Source organism: Notolepis coatsorum (assembly GCF_963971535.1).
Source record: "Notolepis coatsorum genome assembly, chromosome: 7".
Taxonomy (NCBI): Eukaryota; Metazoa; Chordata; class Actinopteri; order Aulopiformes; family Paralepididae; genus Notolepis; species Notolepis coatsorum.
Window position 1 is genome coordinate 148,832,071 of NC_140171.1, and position 23,964 is coordinate 148,856,034.

The 23,964-nt window shown below is 40.1% G+C and overlaps 1 protein-coding gene across 1 annotated transcript in view; it reads left to right on the forward strand.

The window, feature by feature from the left end:
• The window catches only part of LOC311231332 (reticulon-3-like), a 32,707-nt gene extending 9,501 nt beyond the window's left edge, over window positions 1-23,206 (forward strand). Inside the window, exons 3-8 of the mRNA XM_084317886.1 lie at window positions 2,388-2,444; window positions 19,218-19,356; window positions 19,717-19,786; window positions 20,063-20,109; window positions 20,238-20,296; window positions 22,750-23,206. Coding sequence (XP_084174012.1) covers window positions 2,388-2,444; window positions 19,218-19,356; window positions 19,717-19,786; window positions 20,063-20,109; window positions 20,238-20,296; window positions 22,750-22,798 — 421 coding nt within the window. The 3' untranslated portion in view covers window positions 22,799-23,206. The remainder of the gene's footprint in view (window positions 1-2,387; window positions 2,445-19,217; window positions 19,357-19,716; window positions 19,787-20,062; window positions 20,110-20,237; window positions 20,297-22,749) is intronic.
• The last annotated feature ends 758 nt before the right edge of the window (window positions 23,207-23,964 follow it).

Genomic DNA, 23,964 nt, shown 5'->3' on the forward strand with positions numbered 1-23,964 from the left:
TTTCTTCTTGACTTGTTTAAAGAAGATCTGTACGGCCCATGGGGACATTAACGTGTGTTGTCGGGCCCTATAAATAAATTTGATTTGATTTGATTTGATTCTGAGTAGCCTCTGTAATTTACCAGCCATAGAGCAAAACCACACGCCATTGAGGTTATATAATCTTTTACCACCGCAAAGAGGTCGTTTCATCTCCGTTTAATTACTCCCGCACAACCCAGAGTGAACGTAAATCTTCTCGTGCCTATGCGCAGTTGGCCTCAGACGAAAAGGAAGGAGGACAAAACGACCAAAATTAACGAAATATTCGTGCAAATTTGATGCCCCTGTTTCACAGCATAATGTTGGCAGGTATGGGATTATTATGGGATGTCCCAATAACTGGCTGACCTGCGTGCTCACATGGCTTTGTTTAGAGAGGTTGGTGCGCTTGACAAAGTGCAGTGTGAAAGCTAACTGAACCAAAAAAGAAAAATGCAACAATGTTGCAACTTCACCCTTGAATCGCACCAAGTCTATCAGACTATAGGGAGGTGTAGTCTAACGTCACTAGTTTCCCCGCGCGGTCCACCCGTACAGGGATTTATCATTGGGGAAAATGTATTATCGGCTATTGTAATAATTCTGCCTCGTGAACATTGGCAAGCTTTCCATTTTTGCACAAAACGAGTTCCCTTCTATCACTAACATTATTGTTTAAGCATTTTTGGTTGAAATAAAATTAAACGTAATTATTTTACGATTTTAATTGCGAATTGTTTCATGTCGAGCTACAGATTGTGGATGAATACATACAGAAAGGTACACCATGCCAATGTTCATGCTTTATTTGTTTTAAACGAGACTATTTTAGAAATGTGTCTTATTGGAAATACATTGCAATTTCAAGTAATAATAATGATAATGGATTGGATTTATATAGCGCTTTTCTCTGATTGACTGTTGCTCTGACTCAGAGCGCTTCACAGAATCCATTATTCGTTCATACACAGTCATACCGGTGGTGGTAAGCTACAATTGCAGCCAGAGCTGCCCTGAGGCAGACTCACGGAAGCGTGGCGAATAATCAACGCCTACGGCCCCTCCGACCACCACCAACATTCATTCACATGCATACACATTCATACGAGGCAAGTAGGTTAAGTGTCTTGCCCAAGGACACAACGGCAATGGGATGGACATGGGCTTGAGCGGGATTCGAACCACCAACCCTTCGATCATTGGACGCCCCGCTCTACCCCTGAGCCACGCCGCCCCACAAGGTGGACCGGCCGGAAACAACAATGACGTAACCACTACACCTCCCTAATAGGTGTGAAAGCGATCTAAGTGACATTGGACTATGTCTATGCAGGAGGCCAATAGTCGTAGAGATTCCCTATCCGCCCCTCCTGGCCTGGTATCTCGTTCTGGCATTTACCTTCACCAAGCCATGGAAGCGCCCCTAAGTCAAGGATGCAACACCAGTCCTTAATCCTTTCACTACCACACGACCAAAGGGTTAACCCTTTCACTGAGACAATACAGAAGGTTAACCCTTTCACTGCCACATGACAAAGGGTTAACCCTTTCACTACCGTACTACAGGAGGTTAACCCTTTCACTATGGTAGTGAAAGGTTAACCTTCTGTAGTGTGGTAGTGAAAGGGTTAAGGGATGTTGATGTAATGGATTCCGTGCTGATTCCTTATTCAACCGAGGCAAACAAGATGGACATAGTTTTGCCCAAGTGTATTAGAAGCCTATTGTTTTTATTAAAGGGGACATTATTGTAGTCCCTCTCAACGAGTTAATATAGGTTTTTGAGATCTCCTAACCCCCCCCCCCCCCCCCCCCCACACACACACTGATTATGCATTCTAGCAGCCTCTATAACCCTCTGTTTCAAGCCTGTTCTCAATGGGCTGTTTCTGTGCCTATAATGAGTGAGCCGCTTTTATTGTACAAATTAAATTCAGATCAAACTGTCAACTAGACATTGCAGATTAAATATGACTCAAGATCATTCTGTAGAAACAATGTACACATTTAACATGTTCTCAGTGTTGAGACAACCCTTCATTCTGTAACAACAATGTACATATTTAACATGTTCTTAGTGTTGAGACAACCCCTCATTCTGTAACAACAATGTACATATTTAACATGTTCTCAGTGTTGAGACAACCCCTCATTCTGTAGAAACAATGCAAAACACGGGAACATGTTTACAATAGGGTTCCTTTGCTAATCCTTTTATTTTACTACTAGAAATTGCATGATCATTTGAGTTTACTGGTAAGATGTTTTAAACGGCTTGAATCTGAGAAACCAGCTATTAAATCTTTGTGCAAAATGAATGATCCAGAAATGATGAAATCATAACAATATCAAACTCTTGCTTCCAGGATCTACAAGTCTGTCATCCAAGCTGTCCAGAAATCAGATGACGGCCATCCGTTCAAGTAAGAGACACACACACACACAGACGCACACACAGACACACACTCGCACACAGACACACGCACACATGTGGTTTAACTGTTGTTGTTTACAAAGACAGGGACCACGTTTACAGTCATATACAATGCTTATGTTTGGTTCACAGTGACTCATATAAAATGCTTATCTTTGGTTCACTCACAGTGGCTCAAAATGATTTAGTTTTGATTTATGATAACAAAAGATGGAATAATTGTAAGAATTACATTTATAGTAAAGTGTGTTTTTGTAAACTAGAGTCTTTGTATTTCAATTTGCGGAGTAAAATTATGGAACGGTCTGATTGTGGAGTTAAAGCAATGTCTAAACATAAAACAGTTTAACATAAAATACAGTCTAATGGGTTTCCTGAGGTACAGAGATGACGAAGGGGTTTGATAACTGGCAGTATGTGTGTGTGTGTATATGTATGTATGTATGTATGTATCAAGTCAAGTCAAGAGTTTTATTTGTCACGGCATACAAGTATACAATGAAATGCGGGTGGTCTTGCCCGCAACGATGTGCAATACAGTGGTACAACATATAATAGAATCCAATAAAAACAACATTGTGCAATAAACAGGTAACAGGTAACATGGTGGGACATCTCGGTATGTATGTATATATAAATGTATATACCGTAATTCCTCTAACAGTAACCGGTATTCAATTAAAAACCGGGTCTCTATTAATGACCGGGTGCGCTGTTGAGCTAAGCAATTATAAGCCGGCCTCCTAATACAAGCCGGGTTTCATGTATATTAGAGGAATTACGGTATTTCCCTCAACGGATTTACCATAGGCAATATATTTTGTTATTGTTGTTATATGCTGGCCTGGCTGTGCAGTAAATACCATATAATGGTATGGTGTTAATGTTTACCAAGAGAGTAAGCCTACCTCAGAATTGTATAAAACGAAGTTATTATTATTATTATTATACCAGTATTGTGATTGCACTATTTTACTTTATTTTACTTTTTTTGACCACCTGTAATTGCACTGTTTACTACCGTATTTCATACAGTACTTGGTTTCAATAAATGAACCCAGTACATTTTACTGGGTTCAAACTGACACAAAATGTTGATTTATTCATTATGATCCGTTTGAAAATTAGAAATATAGGCCTCTCTCTTATACATGCCTCCTCCTAATACAAGCCTGGTATCCGCTACAGTTGAAACAAATACAAGCCGGGGTTACTATTAGAGGAATTACGGTATGTGCACATGTAGTTGTATATATGTATAAAAAATGGCTAGAGGAACTATACAGGGTAACACAGTTTTGGCAAATATTAATAAGGTATTATTAAAAAAAAAATTGTTCGCCGGGGTTAAATTCATATACCATCCCTCGCCAGCCCTATTTAACATGGAGAAGTTCCCCTTCTTTGCAGGGCTATAACTTTTTAAATTGTATTGCTAAATTGACATTACTATGGCCCATTCAACGTCTTATATCTATTGTTCAGGGTGTAGCAACGTTATACTTTTTCATTCACATATTCATACTAAAATACGGTCTAAAGTATAAGTATGTTTTTATCGTTTTCTGCAGCTTTCTCCAGAACTTGATTTATAGCCCTAAATGCATTATATTGATGATCAAATACAGTTTGGTAGGAATCTGTGCGAGAAATTTTTTTTCAAATGGACGTACTTCTAGAAGTTACTACGTATGATCTGATGATGACCGGATGGGGGGGGGGTCGTTTATAATTCCGTGGGCAACGTTATATCATTCATCTAGTGTGGGTGATATGATCATTAGAGCAGTTAGTATAGAAGACATTACAAAATAACGCTGAAACTCACCGTAGCTTCCTCTCGCCGTTGGGAGATGAGCGTGGAACAGAATTTTTTCTATTATGGGATGTCGAAAATATCCGATCCATTTCCAGGTTGTATAATAGTATATACGTCCAAATCATGTTGTTTATCGAGTTATTGGTAACGGATCACTATCCGTCGTGATCAGCTCGAGTCCTGGGACTATTACCGAGTGATCGGACCAAATTGAAATGAGCACCAGCTTCCACTTCCTGTTTCTTCCCTGGGCGATCCGCCGATCCGCCACCAGATGGCGCTCTTGAACCGTTAGAGAGTTGATAGGGGCTCACCAGTACATCTCATGTCTCCGGGGGAGAAATATGATTTCGATCACAGATTTTTGAAATATTGATATCAAAGACGCTGTCCAGCGTCTTCGGCAGAATAAGCATGGCGGGGAATGACGTGTTCCAGCGTCAACGGCGATTAAAGTGTTAACTAAGTTAATTTTTTCAATTTAAGTCTAGTAATGTATGAATTAGTAAATATAATATAGTATGTTCTGATGAGTAAATAGGGGTGGGATTAAATAAGTGTATGCGTCCTCCCACTCCTTTTCAAATATGTAAATGACAAAAAGAAAAAAATTGAGTTTGACTTTTTTGTTTGTTCTTTGTTTATTTAATTTTTTTTATATACATTTATTATTTGAACAGCTTAAGGCTATATCTGTACTTGATGTTTGTTTATGTTGCATATTTGAAATAAACTTCAACCAATCAAAAAACGAATGGCAGGTTCTGAAAATGTAAACAGATTTGCCCCTTTTTTACTTGGAAAGTGACTCAAGAACATATTCATATTCATAAGGAAGGACACTAACACATGGGCGTGCACACATACACACACAAACGTCCTTTATAAAACGGGTACCTCGACTGTTATTGGATGAACTGACCACACATTTGGAATCGAAATGGTTGCATTCTCGCCTGAAAAATATATTAAAACTGTATAATAATGGTCCTAGGTCGTACGTTAAAACAGCGGTCGGCCTTGGTACAGTAAATAGTCAGCATATCTAACCATAGACCACAGTAACCATAGACCACAGCCTGTCTTACCATAGACCACAGTAACCATAGACCACAGTAACCATAGACCACAGTAACCATAGACTACAGTAACCATAGACTACACTAACCATAGACTATAGCCTGTCTTACCATAGACCACAGTAACCATAGACTACAGCCTGTCTTGAGCTATTGCTAAAGTATCTACCTGTGTGTCTTTCAACCAGGGATGGGCACTTTGAGTCATTTATAAAAAACTTAAATATTATTTAAAGGGGAACTATCTTATAAATGGCCTTTTTGAGTGTTTAGCATTGTTTCCTAGCTATGTGAACTTATATTAATATGATCTATGTCTCAAAATTCTCATATTGGCGCATTCTTCCAATTCTCCTCTCACAATATTCACCCTCACTGAACTGAGTCGTTTGAAAATGTGCCTATATGTGATGTCATATAGTCGCTGCTGCATGTTAATGTTCAGGCGGGGCCGACGGTGCACAGTGGTTTAGGAGCCGCCCTGCAGCTGCGGCTGCAAAACAGCTCGAGATCTTGAGGTAGAAAAATGCTGTTTTTGAGGACTTGATTAGAAATACAAAACAATGAATAAAAAAAATATATATATTACAGAGGTGTTCCATAGACTCACAGGAATTGTGTAAAAGTGCCCAAATAGTGAAAGAAATAGTAAAATAGTTCCCCTTTAAATATTTAATTTAATTTAAGCAGTCTGTGTTAGATTTGAAATGTGAGAATAATATTTCACCCTTTTTTCCTCAAATATAAGCATTCAATCTAACTGTGCTCATGTCTGTGATAAGGGATTCTCTCATTTTAGGAAATGTATAAGTTGTATTAACTCAGACACAATGAATGATATTGTTTCTGAACATAACCTTCTGGCGCAAGCTAGCTAGCGCTAACGGCGCTAACCTCTCCATGTAAAGTGAATGCAGGTAGGGCTGGGCGATACGGCCTCTAAATGATATCGCAATATTTCTTGGCCATATCACGATACACGATATATATCGCGATATTTCCTCTAAAGCACTTACAAATGCTTGATTTAACCCTTTGATGCATACAGTCACGCCAATATGATGATTATAATAAGTCCCTGCAACATATGTTTGCATTATTAAACCATGAAGATGCTTTAAAAAATAAAATTAATGAAAATGTACTAAGAGTAGTCTACTGACGAACTAATAAAAAAAATTATTTACATCTAAGACTATTTATATAAACACTCTTGGGTGCCTAAGACTTTTGCACAGTACTGTGTTTTCTATCCACTTTAGCCAAACACACACACACATATATATATATATATATACCGGTATATGTATATATATATATATATATACACACTGTGAGAAAATAATAATCACACACAAATAGGCCTGCCACGATAACACATTTTGCTGGGCGATTAATTGCCCCCGAAAATATCGCGATAAGCGATATTATTGCGACCGGTTAGAGAATTTTTTTTTGAGAAATTTATTTCCCAAAACTTTTATTTTGAAGCCCACCGCTCCGTCTTTTCCGGTGTTTAGACTTTTATTTTGAAGCCCACCGACCGGAGCGGAAGTATTGTTGTTATTATCCTAGCAGCATCTATGAGCGGCCAACTTGTATCGTCCGGTTCTGTGTTTTTGAGCTAATGATCATAAAACAAATGTTGAGATTGTTGGTGAGCAACTAACTTTAGGTTAGTTTTAACGTTAGCTACTAACGTTAGATGCAGCTACTACAGGCAATCAACGATGAGGAGGAAGCGTCAAAGCCGTATAGAATAGAATAGCTGTGGTGCGTAGGCACGGGAGCGCAACTCGATTACCTGTTATAATAAATTAATTCATGTTTAACTTGTCCCCGTGTCCAGTCCTTTGACTAGTCCCACCCGTTCATTGTAAACAATGATGCATGTAATTGTATTAACGTTATTCTGTGTTGTAGCTATGCTATACGTTGTATTTCGTTTGTTGGCTATTTAGCTAATGTTGTTGGCATTGAATGAGCATCAACACTAGATCTTTAATCTTTATTTAGCAGTCCAGTTTCTCCGGGCAGTAGCGAGTAACTACTTGGGTCTAAAAATAGCTAACGTTACACTACGAAGAACGCTATTTGGTTAAAAGGAGCAACACTATTGAGAAATGTAGTTAAGCTATATGTGGCGTTGCTAGTGCCCCACGGAGCTCCCGTGCTGTGCTCTGTAGTAAGGCCAGCGGCCCCCCACACGGAGTGACTGACGAGGGGTACTGGTTCCGCCTCATTAAAACAAACGCGCAAATAGCAATTAATCGCGCCCGTCAAAATCATTGCATTAATTTTAATTATCGCGGCAATTAATCGATTTATTGCTTATCGCGGCAGGCCTACACACAAAGGGATAATGGCTTATAGCAGACTTAATGATTTTAGAATATTTCAGATAATGAAATTAAATGTTTATATCATCAACTATCCAGTTAGTATTTATACTGTAACGTTTGGCTACTTTAAATCATTGAATGTAGAGAGAGAGCGAGAACGCGTGAGAGAGCCAGCCCCCCCCCCCCCCCCCCCCTCGGGTTTTGTAGGTTTGCGTTTTGAGCGTATAAGCTGCCGTAGGTATTGATGCCACACTGGAATGTCAACACAGGAAGTTGAACACACGGTGATGCGAACTGGATGCCCGATATGAAGAAACGAATAACCAATAAATATGAAGTTATGTTTGAACTTCTGTTGTCAAGCCTCATCAATATTACCCCACCCCCTTTCCTCACGAATGGAACTAGTGTTGTGGAGTCCGCTTTGAGCGTTTCCAGGGTTAGCACCTAACGCTAGTTAGCTTAGCCTAGTTATGTGGGATAACTTAGTTAGCAGCTAACGTTAGCCCATTGCTCGTGTCAATTAAATTGCATGTCATTAAAGGTCCGCGCTAGTCTGTCTAATGAAATTACAAATGCATGTAATTTAAGGTCCGCGCTGGTCTGTCTATAATGAAAACAAGAGGACAGCTCTGCGCTAAAGCAAGTCTCATCTCAGCCGCGACGTGACAACATATACTCGATGTTCACGATATAGTCATTTACTACATCTCATGTAGAACAAGCCGCGATACATCGAGTATACTCGATATATCGCCCAGCCCTAAATGCAGGTGCTAATTTAATGTATGTCGATTTTTATTTCATAGGTTTGACAATTTATTCAACAGCCCAAGTAATGCAAAGCATTTGAGTAGTTTGACATAATTATGTCGACAGAGACCGGAAGATGTCTAATGTGTACCAACTAGGGGTGCACCGATGTATCGGTCGGGTATCGGTATCGGCCGATAAGTGCCTTGTTGACTGCAATCGGCCTATCGGCCGATAAGCTTGAATGTGCCGATGGCAGTAGCCGATAAATATCCATCAATTTGTGTAGCGTCAAAAGACAAAAAAAAGTTCACTCGCGACCTGCACAACGCCGTCCCCATTCCCCCACACACACACACACACACAAGCTACTGCATCAAAGTTACTACTTATGATTAACAAGGCATTCGTTTTGTGGCATTAACGTTATATAGTTAGTGTTACACGTTCAATAACATCAGCATATTATTTACCCGAACGTAGCAAGCATTACGCGTCCATACTAGCTCAGTTCCTTCCGTTGCTCATAGAGCCCTGAGTTTTACCCATTCTGCAATCTGTTAATAAAGTTTTCAATCAGACACATGTATAGAAAGTAGGGATGTCCCGATCACGTTTTTTTGCTCCCGATCCGATCCCGATCATGTGATTTTGAGTATCTACCGATACCGATATTTCCCGATCCGATCAAAATTATTTTTTTTATTTTTTTTATTCAACAAACATGACCATGTTCACGTCTTAAACTCATACTGAGGCCTTAGTTTTGGTTTTAAATTGCATATCATCATTCATTTATTTATTGTCACACAGAGCAGAAGAATTTTGCCAAAACAAACCAATAGTATCCAGCTGCAGAACAGCAGACCAGCCACACTCTCAGACCCAAACGCATTTCCTTTGATTTAATTATACATCAAATGATTTATGAAGTTAACTTTTCACCTGGATAACGTCAACATTCAGGGTGAATGTAATGTGAGAAATTGGGATAAAAAAAATTTAAATAAAAATTATTTGGGTCTGAGATTGTGGCTGGTCTGCCGTTCTGCAGCTGGATACTATTGGTTTGTTTTGGCAAAATTCTTCTGCTCTGTGACAATAAATAAATGAATGATGATATGCAATTTAAAACCAAAACTAAGGCCTCAGTATGAGTTTAAGACGTGAACATGGTCATGTTTGTTGAATAAAAAAAAAAAAATCGTTTTTTTTTTTTTTTTTTTTTTTTTTTTTGCCGATCCCGATCTTCGGAAAATCACGTGATCGGCCCCGATCACGTGATCGGATCGGGACATCCCTAATAGAAAGGCTTTGTTTTATTATAACATTCATTGCAGTAAAATCATTATGCCTCGTTTAAGTCATCCTGCGGAGCTAAACGTCGACCGCGCCGCCGTTGTTGTGTGTTGTAGAATACCTCTCGTCAAAATCAATGGCGGACAAAAGCGGAAGTAAAAAATGTATACGCGCTTGCCGATTGGTAACAGCAGAGGCGGGTGCAAGCGGTGTGTGACGTAATTGGCAGAATCGACTGTCAATCAAAATTTCATTGGTTGAGAGCTCTGGTTGAGACAATAGTATCCAGCTGCAGCCCAGCCGGTAGACCATACTGGGAGAACTAGTATCTAGCTGCAGCCCTGCAGAACATACTGGGAGAGAGATAGTGCTATTTCTTGATGTTTCCTTTTTTTAAGTAAGTAAAGAGGGCCTATGTTCATATCGGTGAGCACAAATATACAGTAGTTTCATAAAAAAAAATAAAAAATTACAAAAAAAAAAAAAATATTACAAAAGAAAAAAAAATATATATATATATATAAAAATTGCCACAAATATCGGTATCGGCCGATTGTGTTAGTTGAACAATCGGTATCTGTGGCAAATTTTCATATCGGTGCATCCCTAGTACCAACACATAACATAACAACAACAGTGCCACCCCGTGGATGCAATTGTAACTGCAAATTTAAGGTGAGGGAGTTAGTGTAAACATTTATTTTTTCTATCCTGTCTCAGACAATAAAACAATTAGTGAATTTGAACTGATTTGATTGATTTGATTTGATATTTTTTATTTTCGTGTCTTACATACAGATGTATGCCCAGCCCATATGGGCTTACAAGACACATAACAATAAGTATATAATAATATACTTTACCAATTACTTAACAAATTACATAGACCAAGATGGCCATAAAAAAAGAAAAATACAAGAAAATACAATAAAACGTAATATAACACAAGCTGTACTCAATGTAAATAAACAGAAAAACAGAAAAACAAGGTGAATTCAAATACAATTATATAGGATACAGTGTGTTTTGTCTCAGGTGCCATGCCTTCTCCAAAAATCCTGCAAAACCGAAGATGTCCTCCACAAAAAAACAACTCAACATACAGCTCTCAGACTGCCAAAACAAATCTGGGTTTGCAATTTGAATTTTTTCAAATAAAGCCCTCCTCAAAGTGGTGTACAAAGGGCAATAAAAAACAAAATGATATTCATCCTCCACCACTCCCAGATCACACAGAACACACAGCCGCTCCTCCTCAGGTTTACCCTGGAATCTACCCACTTCCACAGCCAATGGCAGGGTGCCAGACCTCAACTGGGCACACAGAGACCTCCGTCTTCTCTTTAAGTTTAACATTACATAAGGTTCAGTAAAATACTCATTTTTAATTGCAATATATTTTCTAAGTTTAGGTTTTTTCAAAATCTCCACCTTCCACTTATCCTGATGGATTGTTGATAATTTTGTTTTAATTATGTGAACCTTACACTGCAAATTGTTCATAAAAATCATACTCAAGTCAGTAGAAGAAAAAATCATAGACATCTCTCTTGACCAGGGATGACCGTGTGCTCTGTCCCAATTAAAAATCTTTTTAGTCACCCTGCCATTTGGCAGCTGGACCAGGCGGTTCCATAACCTCACCATTTCACCCTTTTGCTTGACCAAGCAAGAATCCCACCCCATGTCCCCTTCTATAGCCCCTTTTGGTGTGTATTTATGGACTCCTAAAAAGTATCTTATGGCCCGGTTCTGGATCGCATTACATTCAGGAGCATCATCAAAACCCCATACTCCAGCAGCATAAAACAAAACAGAACCCACCATTGAATCAAATAATTGTGTATATGTTGAAAACCCAAGGTCAGTGCACACTTTCATTTTACTCAACACGCCCCCTAGCGCCCTTCCTGCTGACTCAGACATTATTTTCCTTCCTTCTATGAAGCACATGTACTCATTAAAGGTAAAACCAAGATATTTATAAGAATGTGTGTAAATCAGAGGCGTTGGTCCAAATTGAAACTTATGACTACTCTGCTGTTCGTGTTTTTTCCTAAAGTGCATAATCTGTGTTTTTTCACTGTTAATCGCAAGTCTCCATTTCATGCACCAAGAACTCATAATATTCAACATGTTTTGTAAATTTGCTTCATTTTCTGCAAACAAAACAATATCATCAGCGTACAATAAAATACTTAGGATTATATTATCTATTGGAATACCAAGATTGGCTTGCTTGATTTCTTGCGCCAGGTCATTAACATAAAGGGCGAATAAAGTAGGAGAAAGCACATCTCCCTGTTTTACACCGAATGGTGTGGGGAACCAGCCGGTCCTAACATCATTCAGCTGCAGACAGGCAGATGGGGCCTTATACAGGCTTTTGATAGCCTTATAAAATAGTCCATCAATACCAGAACAGATTAATTTATAGTCCAAAAGCTCTCTATTAATCCAGTCAAAGGCTTTTTTAAAGTCAACAAAACAAACAAATGTATTCTTGCCCTCGTCCAATCTGGCTCTCACCACCGATGATAAAACAAAAACATGATCAATACAAGCTCTCTTAGCCCTAAACCCATTCTGCTCATCCACCAACATTTCATTATATTCTAAGTATTTATTTAATCTATTATTAAGAACACTTGAGTATAATTTATAAACTGTACTGATCAAACTAATACCTCTGTAATTTAGTGGGACTCTAGGGTCAGCTTTTGCAGATTTGGGGATGGGCTTAATAATGGACTTGTTCCATATCGAGGGGATGGTGCCTGTGTTAAAACAAGTTTGATATAAACAGTGTAATACATTCAGCAGATAGGGAGTTTTAAGGACCTCGTTCGACAACTCCTCAATACCCATAGCTTTCTTCAGTTTCGCTCTGTCCACTACACTCTGTACCTCGTCTAACGTAATGTCACTATTTAATAATTCACAACCTGTAGGGCTATTGCTCATCCCAAGTTCGGCCTCACATTTTAACTTACATATTTCTGTCAGGAAACCATCATCAAATAAAGGGTGACTACTACAAGCATACAGACTACTATAGTCGGTTTCCCACTTTTTCAGAATCTGCTCAGTTTCAAAACATGATTCACCGTTATCCAATACAATCTCCATTGGGACTGTCTGGGTTTTTTTGGGGCCTAGTTTATTTATTTCTTTCCAGAATTTCTGGGGATTACTGACTTGTAGTTGTTCTATATGGAGAGCTTGTCCTCTCTTGAAACGTCGTTTGAAAAATCTGAGTTTCTTATCAAATTTAGTTTGACAAGCTTTAAATTCATTCAGTAAGTCTCTTCTCACACTCTGTTCCTTGCATTTTAGAAAAGATTTTTCGGCTGCCCTTGAATTAAGCCATAGCCCATTTAATTCATTATTCCAATAAGGTTGTTTGGTCTTAAAATACTTTTTGGGCGACCCGCCTTTCTTTGTAGCACAGTGTCGACCAATTTCTTTATGCAGAAAACTACATAAGTTATTGTAACAGAGATCAATATTCTCCTGGTTTTTCGGACCGTTATTCAAGAGCTCCATGACATCTAGTAAAGCCCCCTGGCAAATCTCAGAGGAAAGAAAATTAGCTGGCAGGTGTCTATTACATGGTTTGATTTGCTGCAGGGGTTCAACCATGCTCTGGATATTAACTGAGTCACCGGCCCGAAAGTGTAAGCATAGTACTGAATGATCAGGTAATCTACTATGGATATCAATAAGATTTGCACCTTCAGAGCCAACAAGTTCAGATGGTGTATAAACACTAAATTCAATGCATGATTTCAAGTCAACGTGAGGAGTTACAATGTAGTCCACAACAGCTCTCCCCTTTATAGAAATTGAAGTGAAATTATCTTTGTCAGCGTTTAATCTCCCATTTACTACACAGCATTTTGAGTCTTTTAAAAATTCAATGAAGGATTGTCCGTGTTTATTTACAGTCAGATCTGACCACACATTTGGAATCGAAATGGTTGCATTCTCGCCTGAAAAATATATTAAAACTGTATAATAATGGTCCTAGGTCGTACGTTAAAACAGCGGTCGGCCTTGGTACAGTAAATAGTCAGCATATCTAACCATAGACCACAGTAACCATAGACCACAGCCTGTCTTACCATAGACCACAGTAACCATAGACCACAGTAACCATAGACCACAGTAACCATAGACCACAGTAACCATAGACTACAGTAACCATAGACTACACTAACCATAGACTATAGCCTGTCTTACCATAGACCACAGTAACCATAGACTACAGCCTGTCTTGAGCTATTGCTAAAGTATCTACCTGTGTGTCTTTCAACCAGGGATGGGCACTTTGAGTCATTTATAAAAAACTTAAATATTATTTAAAGGGGAACTATCTTATAAATGGCCTTTTTGAGTGTTTAGCATTGTTTCCTAGCTATGTGAACTTATATTAATATGATCTATGTCTCAAAATTCTCATATTGGCGCATTCTTCCAATTCTCCTCTCACAATATTCACCCTCACTGAACTGAGTCGTTTGAAAATGTGCCTATATGTGATGTCATATAGTCGCTGCTGCATGTTAATGTTCAGGCGGGGCCGACGGTGCACAGTGGTTTAGGAGCCGCCCTGCAGCTGCGGCTGCAAAACAGCTCGAGATCTTGAGGTAGAAAAATGCTGTTTTTGAGGACTTGATTAGAAATACAAAACAATGAATAAAAAAAATATATATATTACAGAGGTGTTCCATAGACTCACAGGAATTGTGTAAAAGTGCCCAAATAGTGAAAGAAATAGTAAAATAGTTCCCCTTTAAATATTTAATTTAATTTAAGCAGTCTGTGTTAGATTTGAAATGTGAGAATAATATTTCACCCTTTTTTCCTCAAATATAAGCATTCAATCTAACTGTGCTCATGTCTGTGATAAGGGATTCTCTCATTTTAGGAAATGTATAAGTTGTATTAACTCAGACACAATGAATGATATTGTTTCTGAACATAACCTTCTGGCGCAAGCTAGCTAGCGCTAACGGCGCTAACCTCTCCATGTAAAGTGAATGCAGGTAGGGCTGGGCGATACGGCCTCTAAATGATATCGCAATATTTCTTGGCCATATCACGATACACGATATATATCGCGATATTTCCTCTAAAGCACTTACAAATGCTTGATTTAACCCTTTGATGCATACAGTCACGCCAATATGATGATTATAATAAGTCCCTGCAACATATGTTTGCATTATTAAACCATGAAGATGCTTTAAAAAATAAAATTAATGAAAATGTACTAAGAGTAGTCTACTGACGAACTAATAAAAAAAATTATTTACATCTAAGACTATTTATATAAACACTCTTGGGTGCCTAAGACTTTTGCACAGTACTGTGTTTTCTATCCACTTTAGCCAAACACACACACACATATATATATATATATACCGGTATATGTATATATATATATATATATACACACTGTGAGAAAATAATAATCGCACACAAATAGGCCTGCCACGATAACACATTTTGCTGGGCGATTAATTGCCCCCGAAAATATCGCGATAAGCGATATTATTGCGACCGGTTAGAGAATTTTTTTTTGAGAAATTTATTTCCCAAAACTTTTATTTTGAAGCCCACCGCTCCGTCTTTTCCGGTGTTTAGACTTTTATTTTGAAGCCCACCGACCGGAGCGGAAGTATTGTTGTTATTATCCTAGCAGCATCTATGAGCGGCCAACTTGTATCGTCCGGTTCTGTGTTTTTGAGCTAATGATCATAAAACAAATGTTGAGATTGTTGGTGAGCAACTAACTTTAGGTTAGTTTTAACGTTAGCTACTAACGTTAGATGCAGCTACTACAGGCAATCAACGATGAGGAGGAAGCGTCAAAGCCGTATAGAATAGAATAGCTGTGGTGCGTAGGCACGGGAGCGCAACTCGATTACCTGTTATAATAAATTAATTCATGTTTAACTTGTCCCCGTGTCCAGTCCTTTGACTAGTCCCACCCGTTCATTGTAAACAATGATGCATGTAATTGTATTAACGTTATTCTGTGTTGTAGCTATGCTATACGTTGTATTTCGTTTGTTGGCTATTTAGCTAATGTTGTTGGCATTGAATGAGCATCAACACTAGATCTTTAATCTTTATTTAGCAGTCCAGTTTCTCCGGGCAGTAGCGAGTAACTACTTGGGTCTAAAAATAGCTAACGTTACACTACGAAGAACGCTATTTGGTTAAAAGGAGCAACACTATTGAGAAATGTAGTTAAGCTATATGTGGCGTTGCTAGTGCCCCACGGAGCTCCCGTGCTGTGCTCTGTAGTAAGGCCAGCGGCCCCCCACACGGAGTGACTGACGAGGGGTACTGGTTCCGCCTCATTAAAACAAACGCGCAAATAGCAATTAATCGCGCCCGTCAAAATCATTGCATTAATTTTAATTATCGCGGCAATTAATCGATTTATTGCTTATCGCGGCAGGCCTACACACAAAGGGATAATGGCTTATAGCAGACTTAATGATTTTAGAATATTTCAGATAATGAAATTAAATGTTTATATCATCAACTATCCAGTTAGTATTTATACTGTAACGTTTGGCTACTTTAAATCATTGAATGTAGAGAGAGAGCGAGAACGCGTGAGAGAGCCAGCCCCCCCCCCCCCCCCCCCCCCCTCGGGTTTTGTAGGTTTGCGTTTTGAGCGTATAAGCTGCCGTAGGTATTGATGCCACACTGGAATGTCAACACAGGAAGTTGAACACACGGTGATGCGAACTGGATGCCCGATATGAAGAAACGAATAACCAATAAATATGAAGTTATGTTTGAACTTCTGTTGTCAAGCCTCATCAATATTACCCCACCCCCTTTCCTCACGAATGGAACTAGTGTTGTGGAGTCCGCTTTGAGCGTTTCCAGGGTTAGCACCTAACGCTAGTTAGCTTAGCCTAGTTATGTGGGATAACTTAGTTAGCAGCTAACGTTAGCCCATTGCTCGTGTCAATTAAATTGCATGTCATTAAAGGTCCGCGCTAGTCTGTCTAATGAAATTACAAATGCATGTAATTTAAGGTCCGCGCTGGTCTGTCTATAATGAAAACAAGAGGACAGCTCTGCGCTAAAGCAAGTCTCATCTCAGCCGCGACGTGACAACATATACTCGATGTTCACGATATAGTCATTTACTACATCTCATGTAGAACAAGCCGCGATACATCGAGTATACTCGATATATCGCCCAGCCCTAAATGCAGGTGCTAATTTAATGTATGTCGATTTTTATTTCATAGGTTTGACAATTTATTCAACAGCCCAAGTAATGCAAAGCATTTGAGTAGTTTGACATAATTATGTCGACAGAGACCGGAAGATGTCTAATGTGTACCAACTAGGGGTGCACCGATGTATCGGTCGGGTATCGGTATCGGCCGATAAGTGCCTTGTTGACTGCAATCGGCCTATCGGCCGATAAGCTTGAATGTGCCGATGGCAGTAGCCGATAAATATCCATCAATTTGTGTAGCGTCAAAAGACAAAAAAAAGTTCACTCGCGACCTGCACAACGCCGTCCCCATTCCCCCACACACACACACACACACAAGCTACTGCATCAAAGTTACTACTTATGATTAACAAGGCATTCGTTTTGTGGCATTAACGTTATATAGTTAGTGTTACACGTTCAATAACATCAGCATATTATTTACCCGAACGTAGCAAGCATTACGCGTCCATACTAGCTCAGTTCCTTCCGTTGCTCATAGAGCCCTGAGTTTTACCCATTCTGCAATCTGTTAATAAAGTTTTCAATCAGACACATGTATAGAAAGTAGGGATGTCCCGATCACGTTTTTTTGCTCCCGATCCGATCCCGATCATGTGATTTTGAGTATCTACCGATACCGATATTTCCCGATCCGATCAAAATTATTTTTTTTATTTTTTTTATTCAACAAACATGACCATGTTCACGTCTTAAACTCATACTGAGGCCTTAGTTTTGGTTTTAAATTGCATATCATCATTCATTTATTTATTGTCACACAGAGCAGAAGAATTTTGCCAAAACAAACCAATAGTATCCAGCTGCAGAACAGCAGACCAGCCACACTCTCAGACCCAAACGCATTTCCTTTGATTTAATTATACATCAAATGATTTATGAAGTTAACTTTTCACCTGGATAACGTCAACATTCAGGGTGAATGTAATGTGAGAAATTGGGATAAAAAAAATTTAAATAAAAATTATTTGGGTCTGAGATTGTGGCTGGTCTGCCGTTCTGCAGCTGGATACTATTGGTTTGTTTTGGCAAAATTCTTCTGCTCTGTGACAATAAATAAATGAATGATGATATGCAATTTAAAACCAAAACTAAGGCCTCAGTATGAGTTTAAGACGTGAACATGGTCATGTTTGTTGAATAAAAAAAAAAAAATCGTTTTTTTTTTTTTTTTTTTTTTTTTTTTTTGCCGATCCCGATCTTCGGAAAATCACGTGATCGGCCCCGATCACGTGATCGGATCGGGACATCCCTAATAGAAAGGCTTTGTTTTATTATAACATTCATTGCAGTAAAATCATTATGCCTCGTTTAAGTCATCCTGCGGAGCTAAACGTCGACCGCGCCGCCGTTGTTGTGTGTTGTAGAATACCTCTCGTCAAAATCAATGGCGGACAAAAGCGGAAGTAAAAAATGTATACGCGCTTGCCGATTGGTAACAGCAGAGGCGGGTGCAAGCGGTGTGTGACGTAATTGGCAGAATCGACTGTCAATCAAAATTTCATTGGTTGAGAGCTCTGGTTGAGACAATAGTATCCAGCTGCAGCCCAGCCGGTAGACCATACTGGGAGAACTAGTATCTAGCTGCAGCCCTGCAGAACATACTGGGAGAGAGATAGTGCTATTTCTTGATGTTTCCTTTTTTTAAGTAAGTAAAGAGGGCCTATGTTCATATCGGTGAGCACAAATATACAGTAGTTTCATAAAAAAATAAAAATAAATACAAAAAAAATAAAAATATTACAAAAGAAAAAAATATATATATATATATATATATATAAAAATTGCCACAAATATCGGTATCGGCCGATTGTGTTAGTTGAACAATCGGTATCTGTGGCAAATTTTCATATCGGTGCATCCCTAGTACCAACACATAACATAACAACAACAGTGCCACCCCGTGGATGCAATTGTAACTGCAAATTTAAGGTGAGGGAGTTAGTGTAAAAATTTATTTTTTCTATCCTGTCTCAGACAATAAAACAATTAGTGAATTTGAACTAGTATTTCCGTCGGCGAGTAGACGGTTCCATAATGACCGTGCCCACCCCTCCTCCACATCCCTCGAATGAACCGACTTCTCTTCAGACAGACCGTGGACATGCTTCTCCTATTTGTATGCGAGTAGTCACCTAGTATCACTCTCCGTTCCTCTCTCCTTTTCTCTTTTCCTTCCCTCTCTTCTCTCCAGGTCTCTGCTGGAGCGGGACATCTCCGTGTCTCAGGAGACCTTCCGCCGGTCCGTGGACCACGCGCTGTGCCACCTGAACCGCTTGGTGGGGTACATTAGGAGGCTCATATTGGTGGAGGATCTAGTGGACTCACTGAAGGTGTGAAATGATATACAACACAATAAACACATATACACCAGGGTGGCACAGTAATGGGTTTGTGATTTGGCATTTAGTGTTTTTTTTTCAAATGTTCTATTTAGGTTTATTTTCCACAAGTTTTAATGTTTAGTTTCTTTCAGGAAGGTTGATTTATCAGTTGTTGTTTTTTATAGTTATTTTTTTCTAAAAGAAATAATAATAATATAATAATACATGCATGCATATACATGTACTGTGTGACTAGCATTTACATTTCTCAACAGCAGCTTCCATCCCTGTGATTCTCACTAAACCTTGTGGCATCTCATCATCTAGTCACCAACCACACAAGTAAAAAGTAGTGATTGTGTGTTGCAGCTTGCAGGTGTGATGTGGGTTATGACATACATTGGAGCGGTCTTCAACGGAATCACAATCCTCATCCTTGGTAAGACTTCTTTACTGACTGGTTATTGGGCCACCTAATGACTGACTGAACTGCTCACTGGCTATTGGTCTGCTGACTGATATACGGTTTACTATTGGCTGCTGACTGATATATTACTATTGGTCTGCTGACTGATGGTTTGCTATTGCAGCTAAATGAGAGGGTAACCAGTGGCTGTAGTACATGGATTGCATTTATGCATTTGCATAATCTTCATAATCTTGTATAATAATCCAGAACTGTTAACTGATTTGCCCTTTTTTCTCTCCTTTTCAGCTGATATTATCTTCTTCACCACACCGCTGGTATACGAGAAAAACAAGGTAAAAGATTGACTTGCACTTTGTCTGGGCAGCCACTATGAGCAGGCCACTAATAATAATGATGCCGTATGCAAATTCAGTTTGTAACTGATTGCTAAAAGTGTGCTTGGTTCTCCTGTGTGTTTCAGACACTGATCGATCAAAAGGTCGAGCTGATTCGCTCCAGAGTCGATGAGACGCTTGAAAAGTGAGTTCTGAAGTAGGGAACAAGGTCAAGGTGACTTGCTGTGGGGAGATGGAATATACTAGCATCACTGCTGTTGTACAGGAACCTCGTATCTCCATAAACCTTTGAGCTCTGAGTTTGGGGGGGGGTTCTTGACCAGTGATGAGGTATTGAGGTTCCAAGAGAGGTCCTTGGAGATGTGAAGGCATTTGAAGCTGGAGACACGCCCAGCTGGAGACACGCTCAACCTCCGTCTCATTGATGTGGATGGGGGAGTGCAGGCCAGCTCTAGTCTTCCTGAAGTCCTCGATGAGCTCCTTGGGTTTTCTTGGTGCTGTGGGCCAGGTTGTTGTCGACAGGTGCTGGGACCTCTTGCCTATAGGCAGACTCATTGTTGATTTTGATGAGGCCCACCACCACCGTTGTGTCGTATGCAAATTTTTTATTTTTTGTATCTACTTTTTCTCCATTTTCTATATTTCTCCTTTCCCCAATTTCGTATCGTCCAATTCTACCCTCCCCTGTCTCGATCCACAAGCCGGCTGCAATGTGGACGAAGCCTTGCATCACGTGTCCCCTCCGGTACACGAGGAGGCAGCCGTCGCATCTTTTCACCTGCACAGCGCGATCTCTCAGCGGCGAGGGTCTGCGTGGGAGGGACACGCCGCCCCCGTCGCTTCCTGATTCTACTGCGCAGGCGCACCAACCGACCTGTAGGAGTCGCTGTCCACAACGTCCGATCCCCACCCACCAGCTTCCCACCCCCTAATACTGCCAATTGTATTAGTATGAACGACCAGCCAAGCTGGTAGCAACGCCGAGAGCTGGGCTCGAACCCAGCATATCCTGCGTTGGTGGCGAGCGCCTTGCCCACTGCGCCACCTAGCCGCCCCTGTCGTCTGGCACCAAATACCATTATCAAGTTTGCAATGTATAGGAGTGCAGTCGTGGGTGAAGAGGGAGTAGAGAAGGGGGCTCAGAACGCAGCCTTGCAGAACGCCGGTGTTCAGGGTGAGGGTGAATATTAGTAACTGAATGAGTGTGAAGCAGGATTTGTCGACCTTGATCAGGTTTAAATGGGGTTCGCACAAGGTCCTTGAAGTGCTTAACTCATTGAGCACCACGCTCTTTTCCATCTTCACTCAATGGCGCCAGCGTTATTGACCATTTTAGCAATGTTTCCAGACCCATCGTGTGTTATGTATTATAGCTATGGAGACAATAGTATGGCTCATTTGACAGGCATTGTTTATAGTCCAAGAGTGACTAACCAGTTAATTTCTACATACTGTAGTTTGTGCTCTATTACACGCTAAACATCGGCCCTTTCCTAAATAATCCAGTATTTTTTCATAGATCGCAAGATATGGCGCGTTATATGTATTATGCCCAAATCGTTCTGGTTGCTCTCCTGAAACACCAAATACTTCCAAATCAAAGGTATATATACCATTTACATATGTGTCTTCACAAAATCATCAAGGGGGTGGGGGGGGGGGGGGGGGGGGGGGGGGGGGGGGGGGGGGGGGGGGGGGGGGGGGGCGGGGGGTCGTTTTAACTAGAAACTGCGATCGTTACAAAAAGCATGTTTTACATCCGGTAAACTACGACACTGTGATCGGTACAGAAGCATGTTTTACGTCAAAAAAATACAAGCAGGTTACCTAAGATGGACCTTACCTCAGTCAGAGAGTACTCTAAAATGAATAAATCCCAGTCGATCCCATGGCAATCGTAATTACTCGTGTATATTGGGCATGGCTACCATACGGGAAATAATAGCTCTGAGGCACCAAATCTTCCACCGATTGCTATGTTGTGATCCACTCCTAGGCGGAAACAGCCGGAGTGGATCACAAGACAAGTGATATCCCCAGTTCCCAGTTCAAAAGGTAGGCGATACTGCCACTGGCGAGATTCGATCGTCATTGCAATTCCAACATAGGCAGATGAGCCAGGGAGACCTAGAGAGCACCGGCTGAGTGTTTAGAACAGGGATCAAAGGAAAAATATCAAAGGATCCAAAAATGAGTATACTCTAGTATACTCGTTTTTGGCGCTCAAGCGTTGGCGGTGAAACGGGAGTATACGAGTATATCAAGTGCTTGATTTTTTACAAAAAAAGTCGAGGCCTGGAATTCCTTAAACAGCCCACTTTTTAACAAGGTGCTTAAAAAGTCCTTGAAATTCAAATCAACCCACCATTCACATTGAATGTTTTGTTCATCCATGATCAAATTGTTCTGAATCAAGAAATCTAAATGTTTTATTTAAAGTGTAACTAATTGTGGGAAATTGGTTTTAAGCCATTTTTTTTATATATATATATATATAACATTTAAAAGTTAATTGTATCCTTTTTAAATGCCCTTTTTAAAATAGTGCTTGGAAAAGTACTTGAAAGTCTGTGGGAACCCTGTTTAAATATGGATAGAAAATACGACTTATTTTATCCTCTCTGTTTCTCTCCCCAGGCTCCAAGATAAACTGCCGGGGGCCATAAAGCGCACTAAAGCAGAGTGATGAGTTCTCCCTCCATCACCTCTGCCTTTAACATCCCTCCATCACCACTGGCTTTAACCTCCCTCCATCACCCTGCAAACGAAGCCTGCGCATGGTGTGGCGAGTCTCTCTCTCTGGACTGCTGTCTGACTGACTGGCCCTGTTCACACATGGCATTAACATGTGTCTTGGGTGATCCGATCACAAGTGGGACGGCTCTAAGTACGTCTGTTCACACACACGGCATTGGAATGCGTCTCCACATGCGTCTCGAGTGACCATTTATAATCGGATCTCACTTCCCTGCTCAATGTGAAAATAAACACGTAGGCCTACATCACTAAAGAGTGACGCATGCAAAGTAGACGATGGAATGGAACGCGTGCTGTGTTTCTATTACAATGTTACTGTGAAATCCCTTTAATTTAATTTAAGAGAGACTACACACTTTTTTCTAATGCTTCCCGACAGTGAGAATGGAGAGGCATCGCACTAAATAACCTGCTGGCCAGTTATGATTGTCATATGCACTGTGTTCATCTTGATTCCCTCTCTCTCTCTTATCAACGACCTTCACATTTGAATAAAGGAGGCGAGATGTCACGGGACAATGCATTGGTAACTTTTTTCAAATGACAATATATACCCTGTGAATATTATTGCACGGATCGGAATACGCGTGGGAGTGTGCGTGTGCTCTCTCTCTCTCTCTCTCGCTTGCTTGCTCGTTCTCTGCTCTCTCTCTCTCTCTGTCGGCATTCGCGTCACGTCAACCCGTTTGAGGAAGTGTCAGTATTTCCACTCGCTCTGTTGTTGAGCGAATTGTTGATTGTTGTTGTGGGCGGTGACTACCAGATAATAAAACCACTCTCCAGGTGATACCAGATAATAGAAGCACTCTGCAGGTGATACCAGATAATAAAACCACTCTCCAGGTGATACCAGATAATAAAACCACTCTCCAGGTGATACCAGATAATAGAAGCACTCTCCAGGTGATACCAGATAATAGAAGCACTCTCCAGGTGATGCCAGATAATAGAAGCACTCTCCAGGTGATACCAGATAATAGAAGCACTCTCCAGGTGATGCCAGATAATAAAACCACTCTCCAGGTGATACCAGATAATAAAACTACTCTTCAGGTGATACCAGGTAATAGAATCACTCTCCAGGTGATACCAGAT